Here is a 22,651-nt window from a genome sequence, read left to right on the forward strand (position 1 = left end):
ACACACACACATAGCAACACATCCTGAGAAAGATCCTCACTCTAGCACACAGCTAACAAAATAAAAGGGTCACCCAGTTGTCCGTCCACGTCTGCCCTCCCTCCTTTTCCTCTGAATGAGAAGAACAAGGGCTGAGATTCCAGGGGTCGAGAGAAGGGTGGAGGGGTGTGAGGCAGCAACAGTGTGTGCTGTTTTTGTGAAGGGGAGCTTGCAACAATGCTTAGGATAAAAAAAAGAAAATATTCGAAATAAAGTCCTCTTTCTAAGTTAAATGTTTAAATGTTCTTAAAGTATAAAAAGAACAAATACTTTTCTGCAGAATTTTTTTTCCCCTGAGCGTCCTATCTTATGATAAATTACATTATTACACTGCTAATGCCAATAGTCATAGATATAGACATTTGGAACATGGTATTAACCAAAACACTGCTGAGTTTGGGTTCATCTTTAAAAACACATTTTATGTAAACCTCTAAATAAAAGGGCCAAGTAGCCTAATTATATATGAAAGTACTGAAGTAGAATACTAATACCTTTAAATTGTGCTTAATGAGAGAACTTGCACAATGTTTTTGTTCATTCCCATCTGCCTTCGATAATACCCAGCTCCAGTTTGCACCCACTGCCTTTATTTATTTGTGAACAAGCAGCCAGCCAGAAGGTTGTGAACCCAAGCATCAGGGGAGAAATCTTGCAGAGTAAAAAAAAAAGAGAGAAAATTAGATTTCTAAAATGGCTTAGCACTTATTAAATCCCCTTCCTGCTTTAAATTTCCAAACTTGAGTTCTTGAGTACCGACTGAAAACCCGGGTAAAAACAAACTGCTCAATTAGTCAGGTCTAGTGGGACTCTGTTTCCAGCTCCACTCAGAGTTTTCCATATTGCCCAGACAAATTTGGCCCAAGGCGTATCAGCAAACATTATTTGGCAGTGCAGGGTTTTGAAAACATTGCAAACCACTGCAGGCTAGACTTATTCGCCCAAGGAGGCGAGTTAGGGAAAGACACGATGACTGCATCACCATGGAAACTGGTCAAGGGGTTAGTTATTCCAAGTTTAATCTGACTTTACAACCGCACATCTCCTCCCTCCAGCCCGTTGTTCAGCCCTGACTGACTGGAAGAGGGCTAGCTTCCAGTCAGAGTCAGGGCTTGCGTCACTGTTTGATCCGCTGGACAAATAAAGAAAAGACAAACAGTCCTGCAGGGTGACTGATGAGCAGTGGGCATTTTTCTAAATCAACCACTGAACCAATGGGTGAATCCTTTATCTGTCTATAGACAGACAGACAGACAGACAGACAGACAGACAGACAGACAGGCAGACAGACACACAGACACACAGACAGGCTCTTTTGGTGTGCGAATATCTAAGATGTTTACTCGGTTGTTGTGATGCAATGTCTTTCTTGACATTGTTGTTGCAGCTACAAATACATGTTTAACATCACCGGGCCCTGAAAGCCCTGTAGCAGACTGATCAGGAAAAACGTCAGGATACTGTATCCACTGAGATCATGACTCCCCTTACGCTTAGGTTAAGGGTTACATCACCAACTCCAAGTAAATTGATAAGATATCATCTTTACTATTTTATTTCCGGACAAGCACTGTCAATACTTACTGAGACACAGAATATAATTGAGCGTTACCTAATTGTGTTACTAATCTAAATGTGTCCTTTGTCAACGTTGAACATGCACTATACTATGTGACTAAATTATCCTCACCTCTGCAAGAAAAGAAAATATGTTCCTACTAAATGTTTTAACTTCTCACAATACACCTGTACAAAAAAAACCACACATATGGGGTAAGTTATTTTTAAACCTCCTACAAACAGAAACTCATCTGTCTTTATGGTGCTGCATCAACAGACCCTCTCCACTGGGTATGAGGAAAGGTGTGTATTCTCTTGTCCCACCACGTGGCGGCGCTGTGACGCTCTGCGCTCACGGTTACGTCACCTGAGGCACTTCCGGTACATCCCGTGACTGGATACCAACAGCTCTGCCAACAGCCAAACTGTGGAGTAAATCTACGACATTTACCGGCTTCTGTCGGTATTCATGGGACCAGACGACCCCCAAAAAAATGTAAACATGCCTTTCAGGAGACATCTCTTCAGTTAAAGCTGCCGAAAAACACGAACCATGTGGAGAGTTCACGGGTGTGTTGGAAGAGGTGAGAGTAAAGCCATTGACGCAGAGTGCTATGTTGTCTTTCAAGTTTCGCCTCTGAAATAAATAAACGCTTTTAATTGTAATTCCCGTGTAGCGTAACATCAGCTGTTAATTGTGCTAAGCTAAAGGCCAGTGCAGTTAGTTCATAAGTAAACAATACGTGTGTATACTAGTTTTCTACTCTGTGTGATTGACACCGTCAGACGGTTTATTTTGGTCCCTGAATGTAGCTCTCACTACTGACCTGCAGCTTTCTGGATCTTTCCATGAATATTCCCAGAGGCTAACTGTGTGTACACAAACATACATTCAGATTGTCACGTGTTAGCAACCTTACCTGCACGACAGACATGCGCACATGCCATATAGACATGCTATGTGTTTTTATTGGGAGAACTATGTGCTTTGTGTTAAAATATAAAACGTCACATATATTCAACTTCACCCTATTTCTTGCACCTAAATGGATGTATTTTATTGTTTTGACACACAAAATATTTACTTGCCATGTCATGTTTTTCTGTTTGTGTGTATGTATATTTTGGGGAAACTGTTAAACATGTTAAACAACCTACACCTGCCCGAACAATACTCTCACATTCGTTGTTTTGATGACAGTTCATCACAACTCGGTGTACACAAGTTACCCACTTACAATAACTTATGTGGGGTTCTTACAGCCTTGGTGAAATGCATTAACATAAAGTAAAAAATAGCCTATTATTTGTAATGAGATGGTATTTCAGGAATTTGTTCCTGCAGGACTGCCGCTGCATATTTTCTGCTTCTACTTTCTTTTAAACGTCTCATAGCTTGCTATAATTTCCTAGAAATTATCAGATATATAAACGTGTGAATTAGTAAAAACAATTCCTGAGAAGGACTTTTGTTTTTCAACAGTGGGAATGAGTGTCTAATTTTGCGGTTTTTGTCTTCCCCTCACTTCAGTTCTGCACCGATGCCATGGCAGCTCCCCCCTGCGATTGCCCCAGAACCAGGGCCAGTCTCAGGGTCTGGGGGAGGTGGAGGGCATCCACAGCTCGGCCGTCATCTCCAGCTCTCGACACTCCTCTGACATCAGGTACTTTCCAGACCTCCACTCTGCTTTTAACACAGTTCAGACATTGTCCAGGTCGGATGAGAAAATCCTACAAAGCTAGACGTGAGAAACAGAGAAGAAAAGCGCGGAGCGTCTCTCTTTGATCCCTTTGAAGACTTCTTTGCCCTCGAACTGCCAATGAAAATAAAACATTTGAGTTATCGTCAGACGGCAGAGAATACCCTCAGATCATTTCTTTCTTGTTCCTTTACCCCGTCCTTGAACTCGTTCTCCCCCCCCCTTTCAGCTGGTTGCATCATCCAGCAGCTTTTGCATGAACAGGGTCAGTCGAGGGCACAGAAATAAATCCATGTGCCTTAAGCAGAGTATCTATGTGGTAAAAGTAACAGGCATATAATTGTTATATTTAGTTTGTGCTTTTTTTCTGTCAGCTTTCAGAAAGAGGAGGATGGAGAGAGGAGGAAGAAACAGAGGACCTCTCAGTTTGGCTACACGGAGCTGCCACGTTACACAGCCCTGGATGCCGTGGGATGGGTATGTCTTACATTTCAATAAAAAACACCTAACTTAATACCAGTACGACTATTTTGATGTCCTCAAGGCATCACAATTTGTTTTCAGGAGGCGAGTGGGTCTGAACTTATTAGACAAATATCCATGGACTATTTGATAACTATTACTATTAAATATATTAAGAGTGTGCCACTGTTCTCATATCAACGGTTATAATCACTTTGTATTTACTCTGTACAAATGGAAAACTAAACTAATCTGAAACGTTTTTCAGCTAATTTTATTTTTAAGTAAATGCAACAGTTAAAAATATATGAATGAATCATTGTGACACATTTGGCCTTTGCTACAGTATGATCTGGTTTGCATTTGCTCCCATACACTCCACTGTGTATTGGACATTACACTAGTGGCCAATGAACAGTGGAGTGTATGGGTGTTTATTCGTTAGGCTTGATCACAAGTTGCTCTAGGAGGCCACACCTCCTGCCACTTCTTATTTTCTCAGGGAATCCACACATTAATATTTGGGTGCAAGCTTTTAGACCTGGCCAAAGTCCGTTCATACAAAATACACGAGCAGATTGCTTAGAAATCTTTCCTCCAAGCCAAGAGACAGCACCATGCATTCCCCAAATGTAACAGTACAGAGCTAGACATGCAGCTCTGTGCTGTGTAATTTAAAGCTTGGCAGTACATTGATATTAGGATGTTTTGTGCCAGGAGTAGAAGTTCCCATCTCATGTTCTCATGACAGAGGTGACAGTGTCTCTGATGTTTCTCCACAGGGTGCTGCAGCAGTTCTTTTCATGCAGGTCTGTAAGAGGATCCATTTCCAGTTCTCCTCCAACGCTGAGCAGAGTCCGATCCCTGGAGCCCTGACCGCCCCCTCCACCCTGCACAAGTGCGGCTACCGCATCCTGCTGGAAATCTGTGAGTCATTATACTGTACACATGCAATTGGTCCCTTTTTTCGTATCAACTGATATAATCCATTAGCAAGATAGTTTCACAAAACAGACATTAAATCATCTCAAACCCAAAGCTTACTTTCCTTTGAATCTTGCGTTATAAGAATGCTGACGTTGTTTTCTTGTCTGGCTTTTCAGTGTCCAGACGTGATGTCCTGCCCAGAGGACGCAGTGTGTTGTGTCTGCAGGGGGTCCCAGAGAGACAGGACCAGGATCAGAGCAGCAGCAGCAGCAGCAGCATTTCAGAGGAGGCCAGTCCCTACAGCAGCAGTGAGCAGGAGCATCTGCCCACTGACTGCTCCCTCTCTGACCCACAGAGGGCGCTCCTGAGCCAGGATTCTCCTGCACCCGGTTTGTTCTGTTGTCTGACAGTGTGGAAAGATTGTTTGAACATAGTATTTTTCTCAAATTGGTGTTACCCTAGTATCTTGTTCAAGAAAAGTAATACTTTGTCTTTCCTGACTCACAGAGGAATCACTTCTGTCAGCATCCTGTCCTCTGCAGAATGACGACCACACGGAGACACAAGATGCTAACGACAAGGTGAAAGTCTATCTCCTTTAGCGGCTGTGAAGTTAATAATAAATAAGCAGCATTTATTTCTTCTTCCTAAGTTGTCATTAACTTGCTACTTGCTCTTTTCTAACCTCCTCTGTGTTTTCAGGACATGTTGTCTGCTGAGGAGAGGCTGGCAGGAGCAGCACTGAATCTCAGACATGTGGGAGAAACCAGCATTCCTGTCATCCTCAACGTCATTGGTAATGATTTATTGACACCATGTCATATTCACACATTCATTTCTACTCCACATAACATGTTACACTACACTGGTGGGGAAAAAATAATCTGCATTTGTTTTCCTCTGTCCATATCTGATATCTTCTTGTGTCTGTGTATTGCAGGTCTAGAAAATGCCAATAGTAAGAACTACGAGGAAGCTTTTACATGTTTCCTAGCTGCAGCTCAGCAGGGTTACAGCAAGGCCCAGTTCAACACAGGTGTGTGCTACGAGAAAGGCAGAGGAGTCGAAAAAGACAAACAGAAGGTAAGACCACAGACATCCAGAACATTTCTGAAAGCCGTCACAAATACTCCTGTCCTGTCTGAGGAATCAGTCTTGATATGATGCTTGTGTCTTTTCTCCTCCAGGCTCTGTATTACTACTGGCAGGCAGCAGCTGGGGGCCACAGACAGGCTCAGTACCGATATGCAAAGCTGCTCCTGACCAGCAGGGGGCAGCAGAGTTTAGAGCAGCTGAACACAGCCATCAACTTACTGGAACAAGCTGCTGCTGCGGGACTCACCAAGGTAAGAAATCGTAACATCTTTAAACTATCAATTAAAATGATTCCTCATATAATACCTTTGCAACTGTAGTATATTAACTTACTGTTAAACAACACTTAAAATATTAGTTTGCAACATGGCTTTCCACATTATTGTTCAGTAATGGAAGATTTTCTTTTAAAACCTCGAATTATAAAAAAATCTAATGTGTCACAGTAGGATGAGGACAGGTATATCACAGTCTCTCCTCCGCTCTGTTTCCGAAGGGCGGGGCTCTGCTTCCCACACACACACACACACACAAACACACACACACACCGTCACACACTCACACACTCGCAGTCAGAGACAAGAGCAGAGGAAAGGAGGAGAACAACAAAGTGTAAAAAAGTAAAACAAATCTGCATTATAGCCCGGAGCTCTGCTGTTGGTCATGTAAGTCCTGGGTGTAATTTCCACATGTCCACCCCCCTGTTCAAAATCCAGTTTGTGTCCCCCCCACTGTTCAAATTCAATTATTATGATTTTTTAACGTCAAGCCGTCATCGTCACGGAGGAGCACACAGCCTCTGTGTGTGTGTGGCACGAGCACATGTTGTGTGAACAAGCGATTGTTGTTATTAGCATCTGGTGCTAGCTCAGAGCTAACGGATATTAGAAACTGTTTCTACAACAAGCTGGAGGGAGAGCTCTCTCCTGTCAGACTGAGAGGCTGGTAACTACAGCTCTGTGAGGTAAAGGACACTGAGTGATAGGATAGTTACATTTAGTCTAAGTTATCTCAGTGAGTCTCAAATTGTTTGGTCATCTATGTAAACAATATTTACAATGCACACCTTTATCTATTTAATATAGTTGTAAAAAATAAAGTAATACTTCATTCCAATGTGTACTATAGGACAGTAAAAAAAATACTGTTTAAAAGGGGAGAGATTAGGAAAATGTGCATAAATAAAAAGAAAGTATGCTAACTCGGTAAGATAAGATAAGAGAGAGGAGTAAAGAAGTTAAATTAATTTGTTATTTGTTGTGATCATATTCTAAAGATGTTTGGATTATTGAAATATATACAGTTCTGTTTCATGAGTGTTGAGAGCTGTATCCATAAATCTCTTCATCTCGTGCTCAAAGTGCACCAGATTGATCCATTTAACTTCAACATTTAAAACAAACTCTTCCCGGGGGAGCATGCCCCCGGACCCCCCTAGAGTATGTGAGGTCCACTCACAAATAAAGCAGGTTCACATGGAGAGGATACTAGATACGTTTGCCAAGCATTATACACTACACATTTTTCTTGGATTGCACCAGTCCTAACAAATATTTAGTTAGAAAGGCAGGCAAAGGGATTCAAATCGAGAACTATTTCCATTGTGGAGGGCCCACAGAGACCCTGTTTTGTTTCCCCCCCACTTCTCAAACCAAAGTAACTTAACCCCCCCCCTTCCCCGGATCGCCCATCATCGGACCGCCCTCATCCCGCCGGGAAACACTGATTTAGCAGCTTCAGTTTTAGCGTCCATGTATAGTACATGTTGGTCCGCTGTCACGCTGTCATGGCTAAATGGGACATTATAATAGAAATAACATACATTGTTGTAAAACTACAATAATTTCAATAGAGTTTGTTTTTGCTGACCCACATCGTCAGAGTCCACATTTGCTGTAACCATGAGTATCTGGGGTGTTAACAAATCAGCCATTACTGGATTATTACGGATGCTAGATGCCGTATCACTACAGAAGTGAATCTACTCTCTGTTTCTCCCCCCCTCAGGCTCAGGTCTGCCTCGCCTCGGTCTACTCTCAGGAGCCGGTGAGAGACGGGAGCAGGTCTGTTCAGTTCCTGCAGATGGCAGCAGAGAGCGGAGTGAGTGTCTTTCTAGATGCTTCTAGAGTTTTATGATGAACATTCAACTCCATCCCTCTGTACCCAACCATTTGTAAAATACCCCTACTAACGCTTTCTGCTGCGGTTGTGTTAAAGTGATATCAACATTTCTGTTTCTACAAGTCAATCTAGAGCTACAGCCACGCTGAATATCCCACTGTGTAGTCATACGCTATGCTTGATTGAATAGTGACATCTTCCATACTACTGTCTCCATAATGCCTTGATAGATAAACAGATGGAAAGATGGATGTACTTCATTGAAACCAAATTGGGAAGTTCCTGTTTCGCAGCAGGTTATCAGGCATTGGACAGGAATAAAATATCTGCAGTAAATATATACAGTACATGTCGGCACAAAAAAAGATACATTTCTATAGAGTATCCATAAAATACACAATATAAAATGTGAAGAAAGGGTGCCAGTTTCTTTCAAACACAACAACAATTACACAAATAACAAAGTTATCACCAAGTTCCTGGTGGAGGTTATAACATGACATATTAAGTTTCCTTCACATTCTGCAGAAATCTACCAGGGCAAGTTCAGATTGTAAAAGATTATTCCTGAACATTAAACAGTGTGTGCTTTTGTTCATGTGTGCAGGACGACACCGCCCTGCTGTTGCTGGGTCAGTGTTTTGAGAGCGGCTTTGGGGTGCAGCAGGATCTGAGGACGGCGATGAACTACTACAGACGATCTGCTCAGGCAGGCAACAAGCAGGCGAAGAGCTTACTGACACCTCCTAATGATGCATCCAGAAAGAGTAAGCACACATTTGTATTCGTCATTTACATTTCTGCATTTGTTATAGATGACACTGCGTGAAATAAATTGTTAATGAGCCAGGACGTTAGTGATGATATCTGTGCAATCTTCCCTCTCCTCCGCAGCAGAAGATGCAGTTTTGCGCTCCATCCGCTCGGCTCCATGTTTCTCTGAAGCTGAGCGTCACATCCAGCAGCCTCTCCTCTCTCTGGCCAGTCGACTCCTTCCCTCCACCTCTCCCCCCGTCACTCTTCCCCTCCTGCCTCACTCCTGGAGCACAGGGAGCCTGTGTGTCCCCCCGGCGCTGTCCTGCAGCCCTCTGCACCCCCACCCCAGCAGCACTGAGGGAGGAGCATGCCAGTGGACTGTTGGGATAGGATAGTTAGACTGAGCCGCACAATCAAACTGAGGAGTGTATTTTAAAGAGTGAATATATTGTCACTAGAGAAGAAAGGTCAGTGTGTGTGAGGTGTGTACATTTTGAACTCGTATGAATAGATTTTATACTTCAAATAATTGTTCACAATGTTTTATACGTTTGAAAGAGTAGTTGGATACAAGGTCTCATCATATTGTGTGTAGAAAGAAAATGTGATGCTTTTTTATTATATTTGTTCTTACACTACAGCATTTTTTGTGATTATAAGTTCTCTGAGTAAGAAATTGTGATAATGTGCCTTTAATGGGTTGAGTTACTTGTTTTTCTCCCTATGAAGTTTAATCGCATAAAGAGTTTTGTTATAAGTGTGTCTGTAAACTGTATTGCTGCTGACACCTCTGAAACTGAAAAAGTGCTTTAAGCTAATGTCATAAGTTAACCTTCAATAAAACCACTGTATATTCGTAGAAGAACAACTGCGGAGGAGAAAAAGGAAATGCTTTGTGACGGTCAAACCTGTTTAACATACCAAAGTGAATTATTATGCACTGATGTTGTACTGTTATAGACACAAACAAAAGTAAAACAAAAGGTATACCCCTGAAAAGCGTTGTTTTTTTTTGCAGCTTTGTAATACTGGTGAGCAATTAAATGAGCAGAGAATATTGTAATCTATTCACAACAACATCGATTTGAATTAGGCTATACTATAACATCATTAGTTTTATGACAACTTAAAAGCAATCCTCGTACATTATTTACCTAAAGAGAACAGTAGAAAGGACTAAAACGGTGTTGCTGAGGCAGATGTGGTCATCGCTGTAAACCATTCATATTTCTTCAGAGAACTGTATGACGTAAGACTCCGATGATGTGTGATTTCATTACCTGAAATGCAAAATAACACCCGTAGATTTATTATGGTTGCGTCTCCTCCGAGTCCTGGCGGCTGATTGGTCAGCTGGGCGCTCCGCCGCTCCAGGATCCTCTGGCGCAGAGAGCACCGAGCCGGATGGGGGGGCAGATGATGTGAAGCGATTCGGGCGGCCGGCTGCAGCTACGGGCGGACGGGCACTTTAAAAGCGGCTGACAACCTCGGCCCTGCTCTCTACCGTGTGTGTGTCGTCGCGGGAGCAGAGGTGCAGAAACCCGGAGGCTGAGCGAAGCGGTGAGTGGATGTAAATAGAGATCTCGATGATGGCGTGCACTCCCCTCCCAGTGCGGCGGCGGGGAAGGTGCTGCTGGAGATTTACTGCGTGTGTTCTCATATCGACAGCTTCAATGACAGCTCCACCTATGCATATGGTGGATTTCAAAATGATATAACGCTGTTTCTGGTATATCGGTGAGGGAGTTTATTTAGGTTGCTGCAAGAAACGAGGGGCTTGAATACTCCACCCATGACATCATCGACTTTCTCAAGTTCATTTTGTCCCCAGCTCGTGCTTTCATCTGTTGCATTTCATTTGTGAAGCAGTGGGTGCAGTTCAGAGTTGAAGGAAGAGGCCTGCCATTGCAGGGTAAGTTGATAAAGGATGGTTTCTTCTCACAGGCCAATATATCTGTCAGTATCTAGATGTGATGAATCTCCAAAGCATGTTATTGATGTGAGGTGTTTTGGATATTTATGTTTTTGGGCGACCTTCAGGTCTTTAAATCTGTATACAAGGTGAGCAGACTGTAAAGAGTTAGAGCAGATTAGCATCATATTTAGATGTTATTCCTATAGAGATGATTTTGGTCCTGTGTGTCAGGAAGTTAAATAATTATTGTGCAAGTTCATCTGTAGGAGAGGATGTGTCTCGTGTTTTCCTTCATATATGACTATGCATTTACTGTAATTCAAGCAACAGTAGAGCACAGTTTATTGATGCAAAATGATTCTTTAAGTAGTCAGTTAGCAGCTGTCCCGTGACATCTCATGAATGACCTCTGTTGTTGGAGAGCACAACAGATTTATTGAGAGACACAGGTTTAAATCCCACTGTGTGTTGACTGTCCGGCAAACTGCTGTGTCATTTTCCTCGCGCTCTCCCTCTCTAATGGCCATCCTCTCTCCTCCCCACTCCCCACACATCCTCTCGCCCCACTTTGTTTAACTAATGGAGATCTGGCTGTATTCTCTAGGGGGAAAGAAAAGGATGTTCCAGTTTGTCTGCAACTCAGACATGATGTATGATAATATAAGAAGATAGAAGAAAGGGAAGTTGAAATATATATATATACGTTGTTTGCTTATTACTCCTAATCTGTTTTGGGGGATGTGTCAGGATGTGTAATCCATCCTCTGAGTCATGCATCATATTTGATTTTCAGCCTCACTGGTTTTAGGTTTAAGCCAGTAACTGACAGGTGATAACTTGTATTGGCAGCTCTTTTGCTTGGGTATGAATGCATTTTGGCATCTTATTTTGAAAGGTTTTCATAATGGCAAACGTGGAATCTTATGTTGAGCCTACAGAATGATTTTTCTTTCTTAAGGGTGTAGCAAAAACATTGGAGTTACAAGGTGTTTACGTGCTGATTGAGATAGCTGATGAGACTGTACCTGTTGACCCCGTGTTTGTGAGGCCTGCACCGTGAGTGCATATTCAGCACTAACAGGTTGTTGTGGTTGTCTGGCTCAGTGACAGAGTGACAACACGACACACACCTGGGGAGAGGGGAGTGGATAGGGGACCCGCATGAACAAAGTGCACCGCCTAAGGATTATGCTGCCTCCAAAACGCTGCAAAAGATCTTGTCGTGCTCTTGTCGTGCTTTAAAATCTGCTGTGTTTGTGTTTTCCATGTTTCTGAGAAAAGCTCTGATGATGACTGCAGCATTGTATGAGGCGTGTGTGTGTGTGTTCATGATAGGGTAAGGGTGACAGGATGTTTATACATTGTGTTGCGTGCCTGGGCATGTTTTTCATCTGTTTCTGTGTTCAGTGGTTTACCAGTTTCCCACAGGGTTGTGATGTGGAAAATAATTCCCAGACAAATTAGATCATTTCAAAACAGAAATAACACAGATGCAACCCATACATGTGCCGTGTCTTCACACAAAGATCACAATGGTTGCCTGCTTCTGTCTCTGTTGTTTTCCATCTGTCTGTGTTCAGCATCACAGGGCTGATCCACCCAGAGATAAAAGAGACACGGTTAGCTAGTTAGCAGGAGCTGGCTGCCACTTACAGACCGCCTTACTGCTCAGCCCCGGCTTTCAACCTCAGTCCTGGATGAATACATCAAGGATCTGACTCACTCCCAATATCATGCAAATTCAATCTAGATGTATGTCTTTGATGCAGGGGTGTTTGACTCTTCAACAGTGACACCTTATGATTAAAGGGTGCGTGAAGCCAGAAAATGATCTGCCCTATGATGTATCAATAAAGAGAGTGTCCAAGCTGCAGTCAGAGCGATATGGAGCAAGATGTCTCTTATCGGTTTTTGTTCTGTTTTGTAGGTTGTTACATCAGAGAAATGCAAATGAGTGACACAGCACTAAACGGCTCAACTTGATGATGTCACACAATGATGTCAGAGACTCCCAGAGATTAATCAGGCCAAATATTATTAAAAAAAACATCAACAAACTTACATTGTCAACCATTACTTGATTACATATTGATTTCGTCTTTAAAATATGGCATTTTGTTATATGTTTATGTAAATTTATGCAAAAGGTTGAATGCTCTGAATAGACACACAGGGTGCCCTTTGATTAAATAACTGCAGCAATGAAGAAAACCGCACAAATGCATCTGTAGTTTGTGCCAGTAATGTTTTTGTAAGGGTCACTTGACTCGACCTACTATAAATGCTGAATATGCAAAATGCATTCATTTACATATAATACAATTGAGAATAATAAAAAAAGAAAAATCCTTTTTGTGGAACTGCTTTTCTTTTTAGTAAAAGGTACAATATTTATATTTGTTTTATGTTGAAGTAATCCAAAAGTATTCGGATTAGAACCTTTTTTTGTAATGGATAATGCTACTAGTTACAAAAATAGTCATTTGTATGCAGTAACTGACTACATTTCAAAGTGATCAACCTAACCTTGATTAAATTATATTATAGTATACTGTTATTTTAATAGTTTGTATACTAAACATTTGCCAGCCATATAAATAAGTAGGCGTAAGAGAAGCTTGCAGACACAGGAAGGAGAAGTGTGACTGTACTCGGACTGACTCATTAAAGTGAGAAACACTTCCTTCCCTATCTCTTCATCTTTAGAAATCTAATAAAACAAATGTAATTATAGTTTAAAGGATCTGTGTCAAAGTCTATTGTTTAATGATATGTGTTCATTTAAAAAAATGATATTAAAATATATGATAATCTCTTATACCAACATTGTGCAGCACATGATGTGTAACATGACTCCTGACAGTGTGTCTCTTCTCTCCTCAGCTCTATCACCTCAGCGTATTTCCTGTCAGCCATGATGTCGGTACAAACTCCTCCTCTATCCCGCTCTGGCTCCTCCCCCTCTAATGTGGGAATGGCCAATCGCAGCGGCCCCTCCTCAGCTCCTCCCACCTCCCTCAGCCTTCGCTCATCATACAACCAGTTGCTTGGGCGAGACGTCATCAAGGAGTCCATGGAAACAGGGAGTTCGGCCACCTTGCCAAAGAGCCGTCAGAGGCACACGATGACGAGTGTGCGCAGCGCTATGGGGATAAGTGACAATTTATCCTCTAAAAATCTACCTGTAACCAGAGGGAGGGGGCTCCCCACCAAGTCCTCCTCCAGTTCTGCACTCTACTCCTCATCGTCCTCGATGTTCAATACAACCAACCCCAAACTGGCCAAGAATGGGGCCAACATGCAGAGACGAGCTGAGAGTCAGCAGCAGGAGCTGAGCAGGGCCAATACAGAGGAAAAGATTCACAACGATCTCCTCAATAACCCCAGCTCTGACTGGCTGGAGTCGGGAAAAGACAATTCACAGCTGCCCCCGTTCCGTAGAAGGACCAAGAGCTTCTTGGACTATCATGGGAAGGGCTGGGATCTGGACCACAGTTGGGGAAACAAAGAGGACAACGAGGAGAAGAAGGAGCAGCCTTCCCCAGAGAACAAGCAGCAGCCTTCCCCAGAGAAGGAACAGGCCAGCCCTGCCAAGGAGAGGGAGAGCCAGAAGGAGGAGAAGCCCGGCAGCAAGCAGACCTTCCAGGAAGAGGTGGTGCCAGTGGTGGAGGAAGAGGAGGAAGAGGAGGAGGAGGATGAACCCACACCTGCACCAAGGCCGCCCCTGCTACCGGTGCTTTTGGAAGCTCCTCTCTCCCCCACGTCCTCCTCTTCCAACGACAGCCCAGAGTGGGTCCCAGACAACCACAACCTCCTCCAGAGCCGTGCTCCAGCCCAGGTCCGAGAGGAGCTGTGTGCCCAGGTTCAGGTCAGTCCATGCAGTCCTGCAAAGCCCCCTCGGAGCTCCCAGCCTCGGGTCATCAAGGTTGAGCTGCACCCCAACAATGAGAACCAGTTCCTGCAACAGTACCCGCCTTCCTCCCCGAAGCAGGCCCGGGCTGCAGAGAGGAGCACCCCCACCAGGACCCGGGCGCCCCCTGCCCTGACAGACCCTGAAGCAGAGACTACGCTCCCTAAAGTGGGCTTAAGAATGGATCTGACTCCTGAAAGTCCTTCAGAGGATGAAGACTCCAGCTGGACCACCCTGTCCCAGGAGACGCCCTCTCCTCAGACTCCACGGGAGACAGGTACGATGTGTGTGTGTGTGTGTTTTTGTTGTCATTTGATCTTACATTTTTCATTAGCAGATCTGTGTCAGCTTTTATCACACTTTCTTTCCCTCGATGTATCTCTCCCTTCCTCTGCCTCCTACAACAGGAAATGCCAGTTTTTAAGCAAGCAAGTAGCTCCAGTAACACTGCTGTAACCTTTAAGGCCCCTGTGAGCCACCTTAAGGTACAGAGAGCGATTGGGATGGACAGAGCGAGAGGATACCGCAGATAGAGGGTGTGAAAAATGGGAAGAGAAAATAGCAGAACTGTGTTGAGGAAGCGGTGATTGCCAAGGACGGATGACAAAGCAGTAGTTTGAGAATATGAGCGTATGGAGGGTAATATAAGAAGGCAGACGGGAGGGAAAACAGCAGAGAGAGGAAGGGAGAGAAGCTGTTGCTCACTTGGTCTGACTACAGGGGATGAGCCACACAGTTTCTATGACAACAGATAGGGACAGACTGACCATCGCTGAAACTGACCCTGTTCATCCCTGCCTGTGTGTGTGTACAGTCTTATGTATGTCACAATCAGGTGTTTCTGTAGAGCCCTCCTGTGTGCGAGCATACACACGTACATGTTTGTGTAGCACTCTCAATGTGTGTTATGTGTCGTTGTTCTCCATTAGCAGATGTATGGAGCGAGGGGGACCTGCCCCCAGGCTGGCGGGAGATCTCAGACTCATCAGAGATCTATTTCTGGCACATCCCCACCGGCACCACGCAGTACCACCGACCTGTTGCCTCCAGCGACGAGCAGACCTCTCCTAGCAATGAGCCATACACTGAGCACGGCCCCCCACAGGAAGAACACGACTCCCCGAAGCCCCCCAACGAGGTGAGAGGAAAACATAACACACTCAGGGTTAAACATGAAATACCGAAGCCCTGATTTGTGAAACTGTTAAGCTGGAAGTGAAATGCTTTCTGCAATCTTCTATGAATTTTGAACAATGGCACTGAAACCCATAATAATAAAATAACATATAGTATTATTTTAAAAGTGAAGCATGTAAGTTTAAGAAACATCTTAACTCACGATCCACTCGCTTGTTTTTTTATTTGTTTTCACATCAATTTACAGTATAAGCGAGCCATCCTCTTTAAATGTAGAAATATTCCATCCGTTGATGAACATTGAGAAAATTAGCCACTGTCAAGGTAGCAATGACTCATCCTGGGGTCCATACATTAACATTACATCATAATGTAAAATAAATTCAAGGCAAAAGAACACTGGATAACCAACAATAACACTACCAACGGTAACAATAACAACAAAGATTACATCAGTGAAAATAATTGTTATTTCAAACATTTATTTTGAAAGCTGTAAGAATGAATTAAAGGACATGCAAATTATATTTAAGCTTAGGATCAACTCTATTTTTGTGTAGCTGTGGTCAGATGGAGACCACAATGATATCAAAGCTTGATACTATCTGGTATCTGCTAACTGGAAAATGTACGATATTCCAACATATTAGAAAGCTGTTGTTAATGTGACCACCATCCTCTCTGTTTCTCTAACGCCTCGTCATTCTGTCCATCTTATCTTTATCCCGCCTCTCTCTGCCACAGCGCCCCAGCAGTCTGATATCTGGCAGCTCGGTGGAGCCGGTGCCCTCCCCCTCTGGCTCCTCCCCCTCCTCCTGCTCCTCCACCCCCTACGATGATGTCATCTCATCTGGACCAAATCTCAACATCACCTCCTGCGCAGCCAGTGTGAGTCAGAGTCACATTAACCTGGGTGTACAATTCAGTACAGAAAATGATTCACAATGACAGATGATGAGATTCAACATGGGCAGCAATCACGTAACATATTGACCTGAACCCTTAGAATGCGAGTGAGATTGTGCACCTCATCTGCACCCACTACCAAACTTTAACGAAGGAGCCATGGGTGTTTTTAATAAACTCCTCCTTCAGATCAAATCCAATCAACTTCACATTCGTTCAGCACAATCTGAAGACACTGAAAATGAAAAGTAATTCAAATCTATTGTTTTCATGGAGCGCCTTTGTGTCACAGCCATTTTGTTTAATTTGTCAGGAAGTTGGCATCCCACCAGTTCCCCCAGCACACATGGTTGTGTGAGGAACTGTTTGTTGTTGCTTGCAGCTTTAATCAAAATTGCTTCCCTCTCTGTAGAAGTTCAAATACATTGCTGTCATATATATTAATGGTTTAAGTTAACTCCATTTTAGCCTTTTAATCCATAACCAACAACTGCTCCACAGTTGTACAATCACTATTAAAAACATAACAAAGGATTCTCTGACATTACATGATGATGGTAGCACCACATGTAGCTTTTTATAGCTTTTATTTCAGCTCTGGTTCATCTCAGTTGCACTTTGCATAAAAGTCTTACGTATGCATTATCCTCTAAAAGCCTAATGGTGTGACTGTAGTCGATATATCTCTGCGTTCACTGCTGCATTTATTAGATTGAAATGAGCCCACAGTGAATCTCAAGCAGGGCCAGTCTGAGGTGCATATTCAACAGAGATGAATATCACTTATACTAATTTAAAATGAGGATTAAGATCAAATAACTTGGTACAATGCATATTAATATCTGTCTCTTTGTTATTTTCTAAATTCCCTCACCAGTCTCTGTCACTAATGTCTCTCTCTCTGAATGTCTGTTTGGCTCCAGGAGCTGAAGGACTATCCAGTCTATCCAGATCCCAGTCTGAAGGCGTTTCAAGGGGCTACCCTCCGCTATGCTTCACTTAATATCAAGTAATACACATGTCCTATAATATATCGATTTTGGTGTTTTAATTTTGAAAATATATATATATTTTGACTTTATGTTATGTCTGATGTCTCCCTGCAGCACCCCAGCCCAGCTGGAGACAGTAGACCTCAACAACACCTTCTCCGATCCCGAGGCAATGGTAAAACCAACATTTGTATGAAATAACGTTGTGGCTGAGAACATTCTGCCTGGATGTTTAACCAGATAAATAAAAATATCAACTGTATTTGCTGAAGAAGTAGTTCCCTCTTTCACATTGATTCATGATTTCTTTTGCTCAACACAAATATGTGTGGTGACCAGATGGGACTACGAAATTGCAACTACACACAAGTGCTTCATACTTTCAGAATCGGTTTTATTTACCAAGTAGGTTTACACATATTAGGAATTTGCTTTGGTTTATGCTTTGGATTAAGATTCTTGTTTTTTACTCCACGCATTGTGCTATGAAGTACAAACATAAACCACAGTGCAAAGGTGAAAAGACATTTCAGATCTGTAGCACAAACTAAGTAATTGAAAGAGAGTCGAACATGAGGCGAGTTTATTCATTAGGCCATAGGGGAAAACAAGCTACAATAAAATAAGACAGAGCACATATTCTTCTGTTATTAAGTCAGTCTGTCCTTATTTGCTGAACAAAATATCATCATTTCAGCATATTATCTATTTATTAATGAAGGGAAGGCATCTTGCCTTGTTTTCCATGATGTAATACACCTGCTCTCAGTCCTCTCTCTTATCTGTTGCAGTGCCACTCAGTGGTTACTTTGTGAACTGAGCTATAGACATGTTTACAGCCAAACTGGTTTTTGTGAGTCTGGTTTGAAGAAACCTCTTTGATGCTTATTGAATTTCACCATTATGCAAAGGACATATTTTAATAGTCCAATATTAAACAGTTAAAAGTTGTATACTCACGGCATAAAATAAAGATGATATTCTCTATTTATACACAGTTAATGTTTAAAGTGGACCTATCATGCTATATTTGAATAATATAGTGTAGGACCATACCTATATAAGGCATATTTATACTTTTTATTTTTCAAAATACCAAACAGATCATGCATTTTAGCCATTCCTCATTTCGCTCAATTTAACACTGTCTTTGCATGGGCTGATTCTGTGAGAACAGCACCATCTACAGGCCTGGCATATGTACTACAGCGTCTCCAGCGCTTTCGAACGGCATTGTCCGTGGCTGTCTCCTCCTGATTGGTGGAGTTGGCCCAATAGCCGTAGCGCCACTTCTGTGACGTCATAGAAGTGTTCAAATCTGGATCAGTCTGTATCAGATCCGTTGCAGCCCCTTTTTAAGAGATTTGGGTATGGAGGAAAATAGAGAGGGTTGTGTTTTCTGACACTTGGTGAGTTCCCTGGAACACAGGGGACACATATTCATGTATAAAAGACGTACAAAAGTGCATTTTGCATGATAGGTCACCTTTAAACGGCACAGACCGGAACCAAGGGTTGTACAGCGATGGAGTGAAGAGTCAGATTCAGCTCTGCAGCACTGCTTCGAATCTACGGAGTGGAGTGTGTTTGAGGACAATAACATCAACACACACACGGACACGGTCATCTGCTACATTTGGAAATGCATCGATGACATGGTAACGAAGGTTTCTGTACGAACATTCCCAAATCAAAAGCCCTGGATAGACGGCGAGGTTCGTACCAAGCTGAAAGCGTGCACTATCGCGCACAGAGCTGGAGATTAGGAGGAGTACAGGTTTTCTAGGTATGAACTCCGGAGAGCAATCAGCAATGCAAAGAGACAGTACAAAGAGAAGGTGGAGTCTGACTTCAAAGGCTGTAACACCCGGAACATGTGGGCGGGACTAAGAACAATGACAGACTACAAAGGAGCAGCGGGGGGTGCTGCGGTAGTGTCTGCTTGCGCATCGCTCCCAGATGAGCTGAACAGCTTTTTGCTCACTTCGAGAGCAGCCAGGCTGGGGGTGCAGAGAGGGATCAGGAGCCCTGCCCTTTTGTTTAAAACAGGGCAGATGTGTGCAAATCCTTTAAAAGGGTTGACCCACACAAGGCTCCTGGACCTGATGGCACCCCTGGCCGTGTTCTCAGGGTGCAGTCTGTAGTCCCCACATGCTCCAAACACTCCACCATCGTTCCTGTCCCCAAAAAGACAAAAATTACTCGCCTCAATGACTACCGCCCAGTGGCACTCACCTCCATTATAATGAAGTGCTTTGAGCGGTTAGTCAAATCATTCATCACCTCCTCCCTCCCTGACTCTCTGGACCCCCTGCAGTTTGCCTACAGAGCAAACAGGTCCACAGACGACGCCATAGCCCTCACCATCCACACTGCCCTCTCACACCTGGACCAGAGGAACACATACATACGTATGTGAGAATGCTGTTCATTGATTACAGTTCAGCCTTCAATACCATTGTGCCCTCCAAGCTGGTCATCAAGCTCAGAGACCTCAGGCTCAACAGCGCCCTCTGTGACTGGATCCTGAACTTCCTGACGGGGAGACCCCAGGCAGTGCGGGTGGGAAACATCACATCCTCAACACCGGAGTCCCTCAAGGCTGCGTGCTCAGCCCTCTCCTCTACTCCCTGTTCACTAACGACTGCATGGCCACACACAAGTCCAATACAATCATGAAGTTTGCTGATGACACGACCGTCATCGGCCAGATCACCGATGGCGTACAGAGAGGAGGTTGAAAACCTGACATCTTGGTGCCAGGATAACAACCTCCATCTCAACGTCAGCAAAACAAAGGAGCTGATTGTGGATTACAGGAAGCAGCAGAGAGAGGGACACGCCCCCATCGCCATCAATGGGACTACGGTGGAGAGAATCAGCGGCTTCAGGTTCCTCTGTGTCCACATCACTGAGGACCTGACATGGACTCTTCACAACACCACCATCACCAAAAAAGGTTGACAGCGGCTCTTCTTCCTCCGCAGGCTGAGGATGTTCAAAATTGACTCCAGGATACTCTGCAACTTCTACAGGTGCACCATAGAGAGGATCCTGACCTTCTACAGGTGCACCATAGAGAGTATCCTGACTGGCTGTATCACGGCCTGGTACGGCAGCTGCACCGCCCTCAATCGTAAGGCTTTACAGAGGGTGGTGAAAACTGCAGAGCACATCACCAGGACGGAGCTGCCATCCATGGAGTACCTTTACTCCCAGCGGCTCAGGAAGAAATCCCTCAGGATTATAAAAGCCCCCCATCACCCCAGCCACAAACTGTTCAGTCTGCTGCCGTCTGGCAGGCGGTACCGCAGCATCAGGACTAAAACCACCAGATTTAGAGACATCTTCATCCCACAGGCAATAAGACTGTTAAACAACTGAACATTCATCTGCTACTTAGTAATTATTTATCTATTATCTAATATATCATTCCCGTGTAGACGTACAAAGATTGTAACTTGTCTTATACTCTCTCATTGTCCTACAACACTGGGGTGCGACAAAAGTTTATTCATGTTCTCTTGTTGGTCTCTCTCACCCTCCAATGACAGGTGATTAGCAAAAAAAAATTATCAGGAGAGAATTTTCGTCGGTGGTGGTAGTGGTGGTGGACTGCGGGTGTCCCGGATTGTAGGGAGGGTGTGGTCGTGTGATGGTCGCCTGCCCCACTGGTCGCGGGGACCTGCTGACTTGGTAGGGACACCCCCGGCGTCTCCTCGCGATGCTCCTGTACTGGTCCGCTCGGACGGATTTGGCCACTCTTCGTGACTCCTTCCTCTGTTATTATTTGTTTATTATTCTTGTAAATAAACCTCCCCGGACAAGTGCCTGTGGGGATTTCAGTATTTCAGGATTTTCAATTTTTGTGGTTCTTATACTGCAGCTCAGAAAACAATAAATTTCGCTTTTTCGTTGCACAACAGTGTTTGTACTGGCGAGATCAGCGTCTGATATTTCTTGATGTATTGGGTGACGGCGCTCTGTCGTCGGGAAACAAAAACTAACAACCTGACAACACTTTCCGAATAAAAAAACCCTTACCACACCTTTCATAATTAAAATAACACTTTGCGCTCAGGTAGTACACTTCGGTTTGTTCATTTACTGACATTCAATTTTATTTATTTCGTTTACGCTATTGTGGAATGTGACAGTAAACTTCGCGCGATTCGCCGAACTACTTTGTCTTTCTCCTTTGGTAACTGCTTCCACATTTGTATTTTCCTGTGAAATCTTTCATGGGTTTTCTCCCTTGTCCGTTAAGGTCGCCTTTTGGTCTTCTTTTTTATCTTGATACTCAGGTCAAGACCTTCATTACAGTAGACAAACAAACCATTAGAGAGCTCAGGTATTATGTTACCACTCGCTATTTCCTTTCAGGTATACAGCACGACACTGTTCGTCTATCCCAGTCGTTGGTGTGTTGGAAATTATTAAGGTTTTAAGGTTTTAACAGTAAACTATGGAATTCTTACGTCTTTACGAATGCATCACGGACACACGTCGATAGTCATTCTCTCTTAATTTCTCTGCACCTAACTTATGGGTGGTAGGTTGCTGTTGTCGGAGTACGTCGGAGGACAGGCGGAAATAGAAACCAAAAGAAGTTAGTCGTCTGTAGATAAAAGATCGGAAGAAACAAACGGGACAACCAATAAAAGGGAGAAAAAGAAATAGACAAGAATGACGGTCTCAGGTCTACGGTGATCCTTATAAAAGATTTCAAAATAAAAACTCGAAAACGTCCCAAAGGCGAAGTGGGTCGAAGGACTATAGCCCGTAGCTAGAGGAGGCGGAGACTAGGGGAGGTCTGGTCCTGTGGGTGGGGACCTGGAGTAATGCGCCATCGTGTGTTTATGGCTGTGTGTTTTGTTTTTCTGTGTTTGGTTAATTATATTCAGGTTCCAAGTTCCAAGAAATAACAGTTTGTTGTATCGATGTCTCTTAATTACAGCACTTTTGAATCCAATGTCCGAAGAGGTTGTTACGTTGTGTTATTATGTCTTATGTCGTCTGTTATAATTTTGTTATAATTTTATATGATTATAATTTCTCGATTATGTTTTTCTATTAGTCAAAAATTTTTTCACTCTTTTTTTTCACCTTATCACGTTATGCTCAGATATAT

General features: G+C 43.4%; 2 protein-coding genes across 3 annotated transcripts in view; both read left to right on the forward strand.

Moving 5' to 3' along the window:
* Nucleotides 1-1,914: 1,914 nt before the first annotated feature.
* dele1 (DAP3 binding cell death enhancer 1) lies at nt 1,915-9,659 on the forward strand. 2 transcript variants are annotated; one of them, XM_010778431.1, is made up of 12 exons: nt 1,915-2,183; nt 3,131-3,263; nt 3,674-3,776; nt 4,544-4,688; nt 4,865-5,077; nt 5,196-5,269; nt 5,391-5,484; nt 5,629-5,771; nt 5,876-6,034; nt 7,791-7,883; nt 8,512-8,671; nt 8,802-9,659. In XM_010778431.1, the coding sequence occupies exons 1-12, from the start codon at nt 2,153-2,155 to the stop codon at nt 9,053-9,055; spliced, it is 1,602 nt and encodes a 533-aa protein (XP_010776733.1). In that variant the 5' UTR covers nt 1,915-2,152; the 3' UTR covers nt 9,056-9,659. The 2 variants fall into 2 exon arrangements, with proteins under 2 accessions (XP_010776733.1, XP_010776732.1); XM_010778430.1 differs by having other exon boundaries at nt 1,918-2,183; nt 8,799-9,659.
* A 297-nt stretch (nt 9,660-9,956) lies between these two features.
* The window catches only part of apbb2a (amyloid beta (A4) precursor protein-binding, family B, member 2a), a 24,777-nt gene continuing 12,082 nt past the window's right edge, over nt 9,957-22,651 (forward strand). Inside the window, exons 1-6 of the mRNA XM_010778475.1 lie at nt 9,957-10,220; nt 13,459-14,762; nt 15,415-15,623; nt 16,367-16,510; nt 17,452-17,537; nt 17,635-17,695. Coding sequence (XP_010776777.1) covers nt 13,490-14,762; nt 15,415-15,623; nt 16,367-16,510; nt 17,452-17,537; nt 17,635-17,695 — 1,773 coding nt within the window. The 5' untranslated portion in view covers nt 9,957-10,220; nt 13,459-13,489. The remainder of the gene's footprint in view (nt 10,221-13,458; nt 14,763-15,414; nt 15,624-16,366; nt 16,511-17,451; nt 17,538-17,634; nt 17,696-22,651) is intronic.

This window comes from Notothenia coriiceps, unplaced genomic scaffold (genome assembly GCF_000735185.1).
Source record: "Notothenia coriiceps isolate Sejong01 unplaced genomic scaffold, NC01 NC01_scaffold00019001, whole genome shotgun sequence".
NCBI classification, from domain to species: Eukaryota; Metazoa; Chordata; class Actinopteri; order Perciformes; family Nototheniidae; genus Notothenia; species Notothenia coriiceps.